Source organism: Pleurodeles waltl, chromosome 3_1 (assembly GCF_031143425.1).
Source record: "Pleurodeles waltl isolate 20211129_DDA chromosome 3_1, aPleWal1.hap1.20221129, whole genome shotgun sequence".
In the NCBI taxonomy this organism is placed as follows: domain Eukaryota; kingdom Metazoa; phylum Chordata; class Amphibia; order Caudata; family Salamandridae; genus Pleurodeles; species Pleurodeles waltl.
The window spans coordinates 1,374,420,047-1,374,432,081 of NC_090440.1; the positions used below are offsets into that span (position 1 = coordinate 1,374,420,047).

General features: G+C 42.8%; 1 protein-coding gene across 1 annotated transcript in view; it reads left to right on the forward strand.

Annotated features, from left to right (window-relative positions):
* Positions 1 to 12,035, forward strand: part of TECTA (tectorin alpha) — a 333,031-nt gene that overhangs the window by 18,876 nt on the left and 302,120 nt on the right. The window contains exon 3 of the mRNA XM_069221517.1: positions 2,139 to 2,272. Within this exon, the coding sequence (XP_069077618.1) occupies positions 2,139 to 2,272 (134 nt within the window). The remainder of the gene's footprint in view (positions 1 to 2,138; positions 2,273 to 12,035) is intronic.

The window sequence follows — 12,035 nt, forward strand, 5'->3', positions numbered from 1 at the left end:
GGGCTGCGCAGAGCATCACTGATGTGGGCTCCAGAGCTAGGCACTGTACTATTGATTTACTAATCAAGACTGGACACAGATTTTTTGACATGGGCGTTAGCATGATTCCACAGTTTAATGTCTTGTGTCTTAGCTTAATAAGGTACAAGAGGGATCTACGCCCCTGGTAAAAAAAAACACATGAGTACACACAGATGTGAGTGTGATTGTGTGTCTGCGCCTGTGTGAATTTGTATGTTCTCCCTTGTGTTTGTTGTGTCCATGTTTGTAGTTGTGTCTGAGTGTCTTTTTTGGCATCCGTGTTTGAGTATGTCTTTCTTTGTGCATGTGTTTCTGCACATCTGTTTCTATGTTTGTGTGTGTGTGAGTGACTGGATGAGTTTGTTGGATGAGTTTGTTTTCATATTCAAGAGGGCGATCACTGAATTCTTGTGTGTGTATTTGTATTTCTAAGTGTGAAAGGTCTATGGGGCATATTTATACTCTGTTTGCACTGAATTAGTGTCATTTTTTTAAACTCTAATTCGGTGCAAAACTAACTCCATATTTATACTTTGGTGCTATACCCGTCTAGTGCCAAATTTATGGAGTTAAAGTCATTTTCTGGAAGTGGAGACCTACCTTGCCTTAATGAGATGCAAGGTAGGCATTAAATTTGGCGCTAAATTTGGCGCTAAACGAGTTTAGCCCCAAAGTATAAATATGGAGTTAGTTTTGCACCGAATTAGAGTAACAAAAAGGTGACACTAATTCAGTGGAAACGGAGGATAAATATGCCCCCTAGCATCAAAAAATGACGCTAATCTGGTTAGAGTCATTTATTTTGACTCTAACCTGCCTAACGTTGTTTTTTTTACGCTAGCCTACCCTTTGCACCATTCCATAAATATGGTGCCGAGCTGGTGCTAAAAAATGGTGCAAGCCGGTGCAAAACCTTTTGGTGCAAAACTGCGTTAGTGCAGTTTTGCACCAAAAAGTATAAATAAGCCCTATGTGTAGTTAGTGTGTGGTGGTGGGGTGGGTGTTTTCAACTGTCTATATGTGTACCTGTACATGCATTTATATCTAGGTGTGTTTATTGAATTGTATGTGGATGCATCCATGTGTGTGCACATATTTTTATGCCAGTGTGAATGTAAATAAGTTTGTGTTTTTTATGAATCTGGGTTTGGAAGTGGAGTGCATGGCTTGATGTTCATTTGTGTTTAGGTGTGATTGCCTTCGTCTTTGCCTATGCATGGCTGGAGGTGCTTGTTTCTGTTTGTGTGTGTGTTCATCGGTGCCTTTTTATTTACAAGTGTATCTGTATTGCTGTGTGTTAGTTGCATAAGTGTGTGTGTGTCAGTGTGTTGGGATGAGGTGGGTGTCTTCACATGTTTGTAGGTGTGCCTGTGTGTGCATGTCTAGGTGTGTTTGCTTGATGGTATGTGGATGTGTCCCTGTGTGTGGGTGTATCTGTGTGCCACTGTGAATGTTGCTGTGCTTGTCTCTTTGTACATGTCTCGGTTTGAATGAGTGGTGCCTGTCTTGGTTTGCCTTTGTGTGTAGATGTAATTGTTTGTAATCTGTGTGTTTTTATGAGTGTACGCCGGCTCATCTAATCAGTGCTTTTACAGTATGTTACTTATATTTGTAAATTCACCTGCAAGGGCATCCTAGCACTGCACAGGTGTGTGTGCCTAGCACTGCCTTTCGTGGTTGGTTTATTGAAAAGTCAGTTATTCAGCTTCATGCAGAATGCGAAAAGACAGAGGGAGACACTGAGGTAGAGCAGAAGGTCATTACACACCTTCGGAGCGGTGTAAGAAAAAGAAATTCTCCTTATGTGGTCCTGTGGATGCATTGGATGTGTGCGAGTAGGATTCCTGCAGAATAGAGTTGTCTGGGTGGCATGTTCAAGGAGCTGCAACTGTTCAGATGGGCATGGCCATAGTTGTAAATTGCTGTGATTGTGGGTGCGGGGGAGTTGAACTGAGAGCATTGGTAAATTGGAAGCCAGTGGAACTCCCTGAGGTGTTAGTATGGGTAATGATTTTGCTTCACATGAAAGGGTAAGCACCAAAATCTGGAAGTAAAATTGAGATGTGTGAGGCCTGACATTCAAAACGAATAGTGACTTTTGTCTCTCTCTCTCATAGCCCACTCCAGAGAGCTCTTGTATCCATTCTGGCACAATGACTCCAAAACACCCAAGGTGGATGATGGCAGCTCTGCAGAGATCAAAATTGCAATTCCTTTTATCTTTTTTGGAGTCCCCTACAAGTCACTATATGTAAGTAAAGTTGAGCTTCAGAGCTGTACAGTGCTCACAAAATTGGTAAAAAAAGATTATGTTTTACTTATCTTCCTAGCGAAATATGTTTTTACATTATCATTGTTTTGATTGCAATGCATAATTTGTAAGGGGATAAAAAAAATAAAAAAAATCTGAATTTTAGGCTCCCATTTATAAAGTCACATAATGTGAAATTTGCAACAAGAACATAATTGATTAATGAATATGTGACCTATGGCCTAGTCCATAACTTCCATGCAACTGGCTGCTGAATGTATTGCTGTGAAGGGATTTTCTTCTTCAAGACCCTGTAATTCTGAGAGTCAGTCATCCTTTCTTTTGCAATGATACTTGGGATCATTATGGAGAGAATTACCTCACATTCATATACTTAGAAACTTTGTTCAGATAAATTATAGATAGATCCAAAATTATATTTCTAATGATTGATTATCATTTTCTTGCACCTCACAATTTATAATTGTGTAAACTAAAGCTGTAACTCAGAAATCACTAAACCCTTATGCTGAAGATGTAAAATGTAAATGCATTTTGGAACTTCATATAGCTAAAGTACAATTATATATATCCTAGTTTGAGTCTTCAGATTTCTCTCCAAATTATATACTTAGTAGGCACTGAATATAGTTGTATGGTCTTACACAAGGAGCAACTAAGAGTGCCAAAAGTGATGCAGCAAACAGTTTTATCTGTTTTTGATATATGTCTTAGATAATGTGATTTGATGCAACTGATACTTGTATGTTATTTGACCATTTATTGAAGTGGTAAAATTAAAGTATGGGCAGATTTCATCCTTTCCCCTCAAAGTTTATTTTAGGAGAAAGACTTAGACATGGTGTGTTTAGTTAGTAAACCTACCCCAATTCACACTCAACCTTTTCAAAACGTTGAATACTGTTGCTAAACACCAAGGTTGTGTGATATATTACATTTGCAGACAATGTTTTTGGCCTACACAAAGAAAGCAAGGTTTAAAAAAACTATTTTTAATGTTTGCAGAAGAAAAGATGTATTACTTTGCACATCCGTACTAGACTTTCCCTAGATTACCCTGTTAAATAGTGAAAAAAGCACTTTAAACTGTATACACTATAATGATTTAAGAGCCAGGTTAGCGGTATCAGAAAAATGTTGCACAAATATAATTTTAGAAATAATTGATGATACACCTCTCCTTCGATGTAATAGTTTCATAATGAGTCATATCCTTGCTAGTTTGTCTGGTGACCACATAGCAAAAACAGATTTACTTATTGTGAAACCAGGAGGTTTCTGGAGAGGCCAGTTGTGATCCTTTTCTTACTATGCAAAGAGCTAGAGAACTGGAAGAGGTTGTAACTATTCCAAAAGCAGATAGAGCTAGCTCTTGAAATAGATACATCTACAAGATTACCAAGCTCTTTAAAACACTGTAACACATCAAGCAAAAGACTCAGGAGCAACGGAGGACAGTAATAAATACAGCTAAAAAATGCATGTTGAAAATAAATTGATTGAAATTGAACTTGGATAATTTGCAAACTACAAGAATACATTATCTGCCGTCTCCATTGGGATGAAACAGAATTTATGCAAAATTGCTGTTGTTGATAGAAATACAAAGATACTGGATGGACCTAGAATGCAAAAGTAAAGTACCTCTAGCACCCCTCACAGAATATATCAGTTGGCTTGTTTCTGGGGCTATGGCCCCACCCCTGAAAGTCACTAGTGGGGTTAGTTTCTTCCTGACCTAGTTTCTTAGAGCTGAAAGGTAAGAAATATTAAATAAATCTTGCTCTAATTAGGTCCTGGGTAACCATGTGGTGGTGAATAATCCCACAGATGATCCCACTGCTGCTCTATCTGGAAAACCTAGCGTCTGCCTACATTCAGAATTGGTTAGAGCCATATAAGGTTCTTCTCTTGAAGTGCTCTGGTGTGAGTCATACTGATGGCTGATCCAAATGAACTTGGTTTGACAGAACAGAGAGCAAGATTTTAAGGTGGCTTGTAATGGAAAATAATTTGATTTATGCAGGCAGTGGTACATACAGAAGAGAATCTCAGGTGGAATCTTCACTACCATTTATATTATGACAGAGGAAACTCCAAAATCACATTCTCTTTCTGATATAGCTCTCTCTTTGCAAATCTAAGGATTGTACTCATTTGTAATTTAGACATTCAGTATATAAACATACAAACAAACAAGCTGGCATCCCACTTTCAATATTCCTTTAGCAAGTTTTTTTCTTTAACCTCCTCCCCACTTGTTGTCTGGTTAGCAAGTTGAAAAGAGTGTGTAACAAGGTCAGCTACTTATAATAACTTGAAGGTGGTGGATAAATTGTAAATGAAAGTTGTAACTATAACTTTAGAATTTTTAATGTTTGTGTAGTTTACCCTTGGTTTGTATAGGGAAAATATGTTTTCCTAACTATAACTCAGATTTAACCTTTGTTTTTTCAATGAATTTCATTTGTTAATTTTTTTTCAATGAATATGTGTTTCCAACCGTAGAATCCAGGATCGCAAGTAGAGAGTTATTATGTTGAATGTTGTCCAGTACAGTGGAGGAGAGTGTGTTAAAGTCTATTGTCATAGAGTGGAGTATTGTAGTTTGGAATCGAATGGAGTGAAGTAGAGTCTAGTAATGATTGTACAGTGTAGTACAGTGTTATTTACTGTAGTGGCATGGTGTCTCATAAAATGAAGTCAAGTATCGTTGACGGAAGCAGCGAGTTGTACAGTGGAATGCCATGTCAAACAGTAGAATGAGTTGTTGTCGACTAACATAGAGTGGAGTAGAGTGTTTTAGAGTTGAGTACAGTGAAGTAGAATGTCACAGAATTGAGTATCATCAAGTGGAGTGTCAAAGAGTCAAGTGGAGGAGAGTGTCATAGACTGGAGTAAAGTGTCATATTGTGAAGTGGGGGATCATAGAGAGAAATTGAGTAGGGTATCATCTAGTGTCATAAAGTGTAGTGCAGTGGAGTAGAGTCTCTTAGAGTGGCATAGCGTGTAGTACTGTGTTATAGAGTGGAGTTGCATACAGTGGAGTACAGTCCCAGACAGTGGAGTGGCATAAAGCAGAGTATAGTACAGTGGTGTAGAGTGGGGTAAAGTACAGTAGAATGGAGTATAGTGGAGTGGAGTACACTGGAGTGGGGTACTGTAGAGTAGAGTAAAGTGTCATAGAGTGGAGTGTTGTGTCATAGGCTATAGTGGTGTGGAGTGCAGAAGTGTGGAGTGGTGTAGTATACAGTGAAGTAAAGTGTCATAAATTGGAGTACCATGTTGTACAGTAGAGTGTAGTGGGGAGCTGCACAGTACTGGAAAGTGATGTAGGCTAGCGTAGAGTAAAGTGGCATGCAGTGTAGTAGTGTGCTGTAGACTAGAGTTGCATAGAGTGCATCAGTGTGTGAGTACAGTAGTGTGGCATACAGTGAAGTAGAGTGCTTTTGAGTGGGGTTGCATAGAGTACCGTAGTGTGTGAAACAGTAGAGCTGCATACAATGAATTGTTGTATAGTAGCATAGAGTAAGATAAAGTCTTGTACAGTGGAGCAGAGTCAAGTTGAGTTGAGTAATGTAGTGTTGAGTACAGTGCAGTAGAGTGTATTGGTGTGTTGTAGAGAAGGGTGGCATGGAGTAGAGTGTACTGGCATAGCGTAGGTAATAAATTGTTATAAATTAGAGTGAAATCTCGTACAGTAGAGTGGAGTGCTGTGTTGTATACACATGGGTTGCATAGTGGATTAGAGTGTTAGACAAAGGAGTGTACTGGGATAGAGTAGAGTAGAATGTCATAGAGTGCCACGAAGCGTGGTAGACTCTTATAGTGTTGAGTTATATAGAGTTATATGGAGTGGAGAAGAATGCCATACATTGAATCTGCGTAGATTGGGGTGCCGTGCATTGTAGTGGAGTAGAGTGGATTAACGTAAAGTGGAGTAGCAAACTGTGGTATAGCGTGCAGTGGAATGCTATACAGTGGAGTATAGAAGAGTGGAGTGTCATAGAGTGGAATAGCATAGAGAGGAGTGGTATACAGTCGAGTGGTGTACACTGGAGTAGAGTACAATGGATTAACATAGAGGGGAGTGGTATACATTGAAGTGGTGTAGCGTAGGGTCGAGGAAACCTATAAATTAGAGTGGCATCTCATACAGTAGCATGGAGTGTTGTGTAGTACAGTGTTGGAAACTGTCAGAGTTGAGGAGAGTGTTGTACAACAGAGTGTATACAGGTACATAGTTTAGTGCAAATTTGGACAGTGGCATGTACAAGGATAGAGAAGAATAGAGTCTAGTAGAGTGGCACAGAGTGTAGTAGACTTATGTATAGCGGAGTTGTATGGAGTGGGGAAAGTACATTGGAGTGGCATAGAGTAAAGTAGCTTACAGTGGAGTGGCATAAAGTGGAATAGCATAGAGAGGATTAGAGTAGACTGGAGTGGCATATAGTGGAGTGGCATAGAGTGTAAGAGCGTATAGTGTAGTAGCGTACAGTGGAGTTGCGTGGAGTGTAATAGCATATAGTGTAGTAGCGTACAGGAGAATGGTGTACAGTGAAGTGGTGTAGACTGGAGTGGGGTAGAGTGTAAAAGCATATAGTGGAGTGGCGTACAGGGGAGTAGGGTACAGTGGAATACCATAAAGTAGAAGGGAAAATATTGAAGTTTTGTACAGTGTAATATCTTATAATGGAGTGGCATACAGTGGAATAGTGTAGAGTACAGAGGAGGGACATAGAGTGGATCAGCAGAGAGCAGAATATCATAGAGTGGAGTGACACACAGTGGAGTGGTGTAAACTGGAGTAGTGTACAATGGAGTAGGGTACAGTAAAGTAGCATACAGTGGAATAGCGTAGAGTGGAGTGAAGTATAGTGGAGTGGAATGGCATCCAAGGAAATAGCGTAGAATGGAGTAGCATAGAGCGGAGTGGTGTACACTGAAGTGGCATTGAATGGAGTAGAGTATAGTGGAATGGCTTGCAGTGGAATAACGTACAGTGGAGTGGTGTACAGTAGAGTGGCATAGACTGGAATAGCATATAGTGAAGTGATGTATACTGAAGTGGCATACACTGAAAGGGGGCAGATTGTAACAGCATACAGTGGAGTGGCCTACAGTGGAGTGGCGTCCAATGGAGTAGCGCAGAATGGAGTGGGGTAGAGTGGCATAAGCTGGAGTGTTGTAGAATGGAGTAGCATACAGTGGAGTAGCTTATAATGGAGTGGCATACAGTGGAGTGGCATATGGTGGAATTGGGTAGAGTGCAATAACATATACTGGAACAGCATATAGCGGAGTGGCATACACCTCAGAGGCATACACTGGAGAGGCATAGGGTGAAGTTGCATACACAGTGATAGCACCGAATGGACTAGTGTAGAATTGACTTGTGTGTGTTGTAATAGTTTAGAGTGGAGTGGCGTAGAGAGGAGTGTTGGACAGTGGAATGGCATAGAGTGTAATAGTGTATAGTGGAGTAGCGTACAGTGGAGCAGTGCAGAGTGTTGGGAGATAGAATGTAATAGCATATAGTGGAGTGGTGCACATTGGAGTGAGGTCCAATCAAATGGAGTGCCATACACTAGAGTGGCATACAGTGGAGTATCGTTCAGTAGAGTGGCATACAGGGAAATAGTGTACAGTGGACTATTGTAGAGTAGAGTGTCATTTAGTGAAACAGAGTAGAGTGGAGTAAACTACAGTAGAAAAGCATAGAGTGGAATTGTGTATAATGAAGCTACGTCCTGTGGAGTGGCGTTCAGTGGAGTGATGTAGACTGATGTGGTGTACAGTGGCATTGCGTACAGTGTAATAACATGAAGTGGAGTGCCATAAAGTAGAATCTCATACAGTGGAGAGGAGTAGAGTGGAATAGCATATAGATGAGGGGTGCAATGGCGTGGTATAAGGATGTCTGTGAAATTTAGCAGCAATGTAGATAATGGTGTGTAGAGGAGCGCAAACCAGTGAATTGCGCTCAATTGCATTTCTCCAGGTAGGCCTTTGTTATATTTTGGGCCATGGTAAACTGTGTTAACTTTGCAGTGTACCGTGGTACATGTCGATGACAAGCCAGTATATTATTGAAAATGGCTGTTTTTAGAGAATGAAAAGGCATCCATATTGTTTTCACTACCTGTGGTTAGTGTTGAGGCATTAGATATAGGTAAGTTGTAAGTGCCTACTAATTACCACTTTAGTTAAGTTGTAATAGGTAGGAAATGTATTATATTTGTTAATATATTTTATATAAGTTTAGAGCCATGTGCCGTTGTAGTTTCCCAAAATCTTGTGAAATTCTATGAAAGTGCTGCAGTGGCAGATGCCATTAATTTTAAATGCCTTATAACTTAAACAATACTTACACTGCTGTGAGAAGATGATTCTAACTATCTGGGCCACCCTGATTTTTCTCTTTTGGATCACTTGGTTTTTGACCTTTTACTGTGAGGGAGCCTCATAGTTTGGGGCTCACCCCCAGTAAAACTGTGGTAAAATGGACTGCATGTTTTTACCATCGTTGCTGCCTTGTTAAGCAAAGGCTGCTGTGAGGCAGCAAGGGTAGGAGGGCCAGGGCTGGTTACACGTGATCACATGTGAACACGTGTGCACCTTTGTGAGAGCTGCGCGGGGTAGGTTCTTGGCATGCTCAGCCCAAGAAGCGCACTTAGGTAGCCTGGTGCAGAAGGGACCATGCAGAGTGAGTGGTGACATGGAGTAGGCCTTATGAGATAGGTGTACATATGTAAGGGATAGTCAGTGTGCTTTACTGTTTTCACTGTAGTGACACATCATTATATGTCAATGGGAAAGGCTGGCCTAGGAAGCAACTTCACTTTCTTTGGGTCCACATACTCCAGAGTTGCACCAATGTACACTTTAACCTGTATGAAAATAACAATGCAGTAGGTTACAATAGCCTATTTGTACAGCTTATGGACCATTCAGGAATGTCATCTTTCTCTGACCCATCTCAGGATTAGGACCAATTACTGCTCTGTCCAGCTGCCCGAGTAGGGCCTTGCATCAATCAACCAGCTGTCATTCTGTGGCTGTAACATGGCCTGAGAGACCCTGAAAGGAATGTCAGGGAGGAGGGGTTCAGACTCTCAGGGCACATGTGGCAACTAACTCCTGGACGACACCATTGTGAGTTATTTCAGAAGACTGTTTAGGAATGTAAGGACAGGGGCAGAGAGATGATTTGGCACATCTGGATAGGCCAGAGGCGCAGCTCTGCTAGACACTTCCACCCCCACTTAAACGGGAGGGCTTTCTCTCTTGGCTGTGTTTCTGTGCAGGACACTACACTGGGACTGAAGATGGGGACCATGGATAATTAGAAGGAAGAACCCCCAGACCGCCCACTAGGCAAGGAGTTGGCCCCTGAATGACCCCAGACCCAGTGGGGCACACTGCAGAGCCAGTGAGCTGGCCCCCTTAAACTCCTGGGGACAGTTAGGGGACAGATTGGGCTCGGGAGCAAGGAGAGTGAGCCCTCGGGGGCTGCCCGAAGGAACAACCAAGCCGGGGATGGCCAGTGTGGGTCCCTGGCGAAGAATATGTGGTAATAAAGGGATGCCGTTGTGGTCCCTTGAAGGTGAGAGGCCCCTGAACTCATCCAGGGGCCCGACAAGGAAGTAAAGTCAGGGGGCACCGTCTGGCCCCCCAAAGATGAGGAGAGGGGTCCTGGACCAGATCCCATGGCCCGCAAAGAAGAGCAACCAGGGAGCACCGTCGAGCTCCCAGTGAAGATGGGCAATTGCTATGGGCAGGGCTAGCTGTCAAAGCAGATGCCAGGGAGTGCCATCTCACACTGTGTGAAGATGAGTAAAGGGGCCCAGACCCCATCCTGGGGCTCCACAAAGAAAATACACCAGGGGGAACTGTCATACCCCTCGAAGGTGGCAGAGGGGCCCTGGAACCCATCTCAGGGCCTGCAAAGGACCAAAGCCAGTGAGCGCTGTCGTGCTCCCCTTGTAGATGGAGAAAGAGTGTCCTGGACCCCATCCCAGAACCCTGCAACAAAGCCAAGCTGTGGAGTGTTGTTGCACTTCCTGTGAATATTCTGCCCATAGGAGAGGGGGCCAGGACGTCATCCCTGGGGCTCCGTGGTCAAAGATCAGTGTGTGTGTGGGGGGGTGCTGTCACACTCCCGCAGGTGGCCTGGCAGGCCATTTCCATGGATCATGTCTGCCTGCAGAAATGTGCAGACAGATGAACACGAGGTAGGGGGAGTGCACGCATGCTTCCACCCCTTGCGGTTGTCTCCTCATGGTCTGCCTGCAGGAGTGGGAAGACCGCTGCAGAGTTTTGGTTGCAGCACCAGCATCGGAGTGTGCAGGCCACGTGGTAAGCCAGCGGCAGAGGCTGGGGGTGGGTTCCCTTGTCTGCTTCCCCAACAGGAGCTCACCTGATGTGGGGAGGGGTGTCCTGGTGGGACCAGACACCTCCGAAGAGGAGGCCCCAGCATGTTTGATGATGTAGCATGAGGCCGCCAATGGCAACTCACCAGAAAGGTAATATGCACGCTCCAGCGAGGAGTGCCCCTTAATGCCCTGCGGGGCCTGGACCATGTTTTAACCCCCAGAGCTACCCGTTTTGGGCTTGTGGTGGCCCCAGGAAGGTGGGGTCACCACCAACATGTCACCAATGGATGAGAGGGCTGCAGGAGGAGTGCAGCCTCCCACCAAGGAGTTGCCCAATGTCCCCACCCTACTTTGGGTGGGACTTGAAAATGATACCCCCCAAGGGCTCTGATGTGTTTTAACCCAAACCCCAGCTGAAACTTTTATTCTGGAGTGCTGGAACTGCACCCTTTAGGGCAGAAGATAATGACTGCAGTCCTTGTGGCCTGAATGATAATAATAACAGGATTTTTATAATGGTGAACACCCTCTAGGGGTGAAATGCTGTAATTACAGGTGTTTTTACCATAATTAAGTTCCTTAGGATCTAGAGTTAAAATTATAGCATGATATGCTAAATGAGTTTTAAAATTTACAGACACCCTCTCGGGGTGCAAGATGGTACTGCATTGTGATTAACCACCAAGTGGTGTCTTTTAGGGGCTGCTTCAACTGTGCGTCATTTTATGTTCAATATGATGAACTTTGGCCCACAGACTGTTTTGATCATGCTGAGAGTAATCCTAGCAACGTTAACCACTCCAGCCTGCTTAGACATGTTCCTTGTCAATGCTTATTTGAGTAATAAGTCTAACAGCCACTAGTGATCAAAGTAGAGGTACTTTATAGCCAGTATCAGGTGCTCTCACTCCCAAGTTATAGTCAAATATTACATTATTCTACAAGTGAATGTTCTGCCGTGTAGGTTGATGGTTTATATCTTCCCTTGGGAGATACAAGAATGATTGCACAATGTCATCCAAAAGAAATACCATTAACTTGTGTATATTTGTAAATTGTTGCATAGTACTGAGTAGTGGGTGTGTAATAAAGATACTTTTACTTTATCAATGGGACGCCCATTTCTTCTTTACACCTTCTTGACTAAATGCTGTAAATCTTTCACTACTAAGACATTGAAACAGAGGCAGCAAGTCTACAAAGTTTCGCAGAAATTCATTAAACGTTTGCAAAGTTATTAGGGGGACAAAAATCCCCAAAAAGCTTATCCCTGCTCACCCTAATGATAGCTACAGAGTGGCTACCCTCACTGTGTATCCATATATTCACACATAGATAAATGTTTTGAAGGGGAACCTCCTATCCTC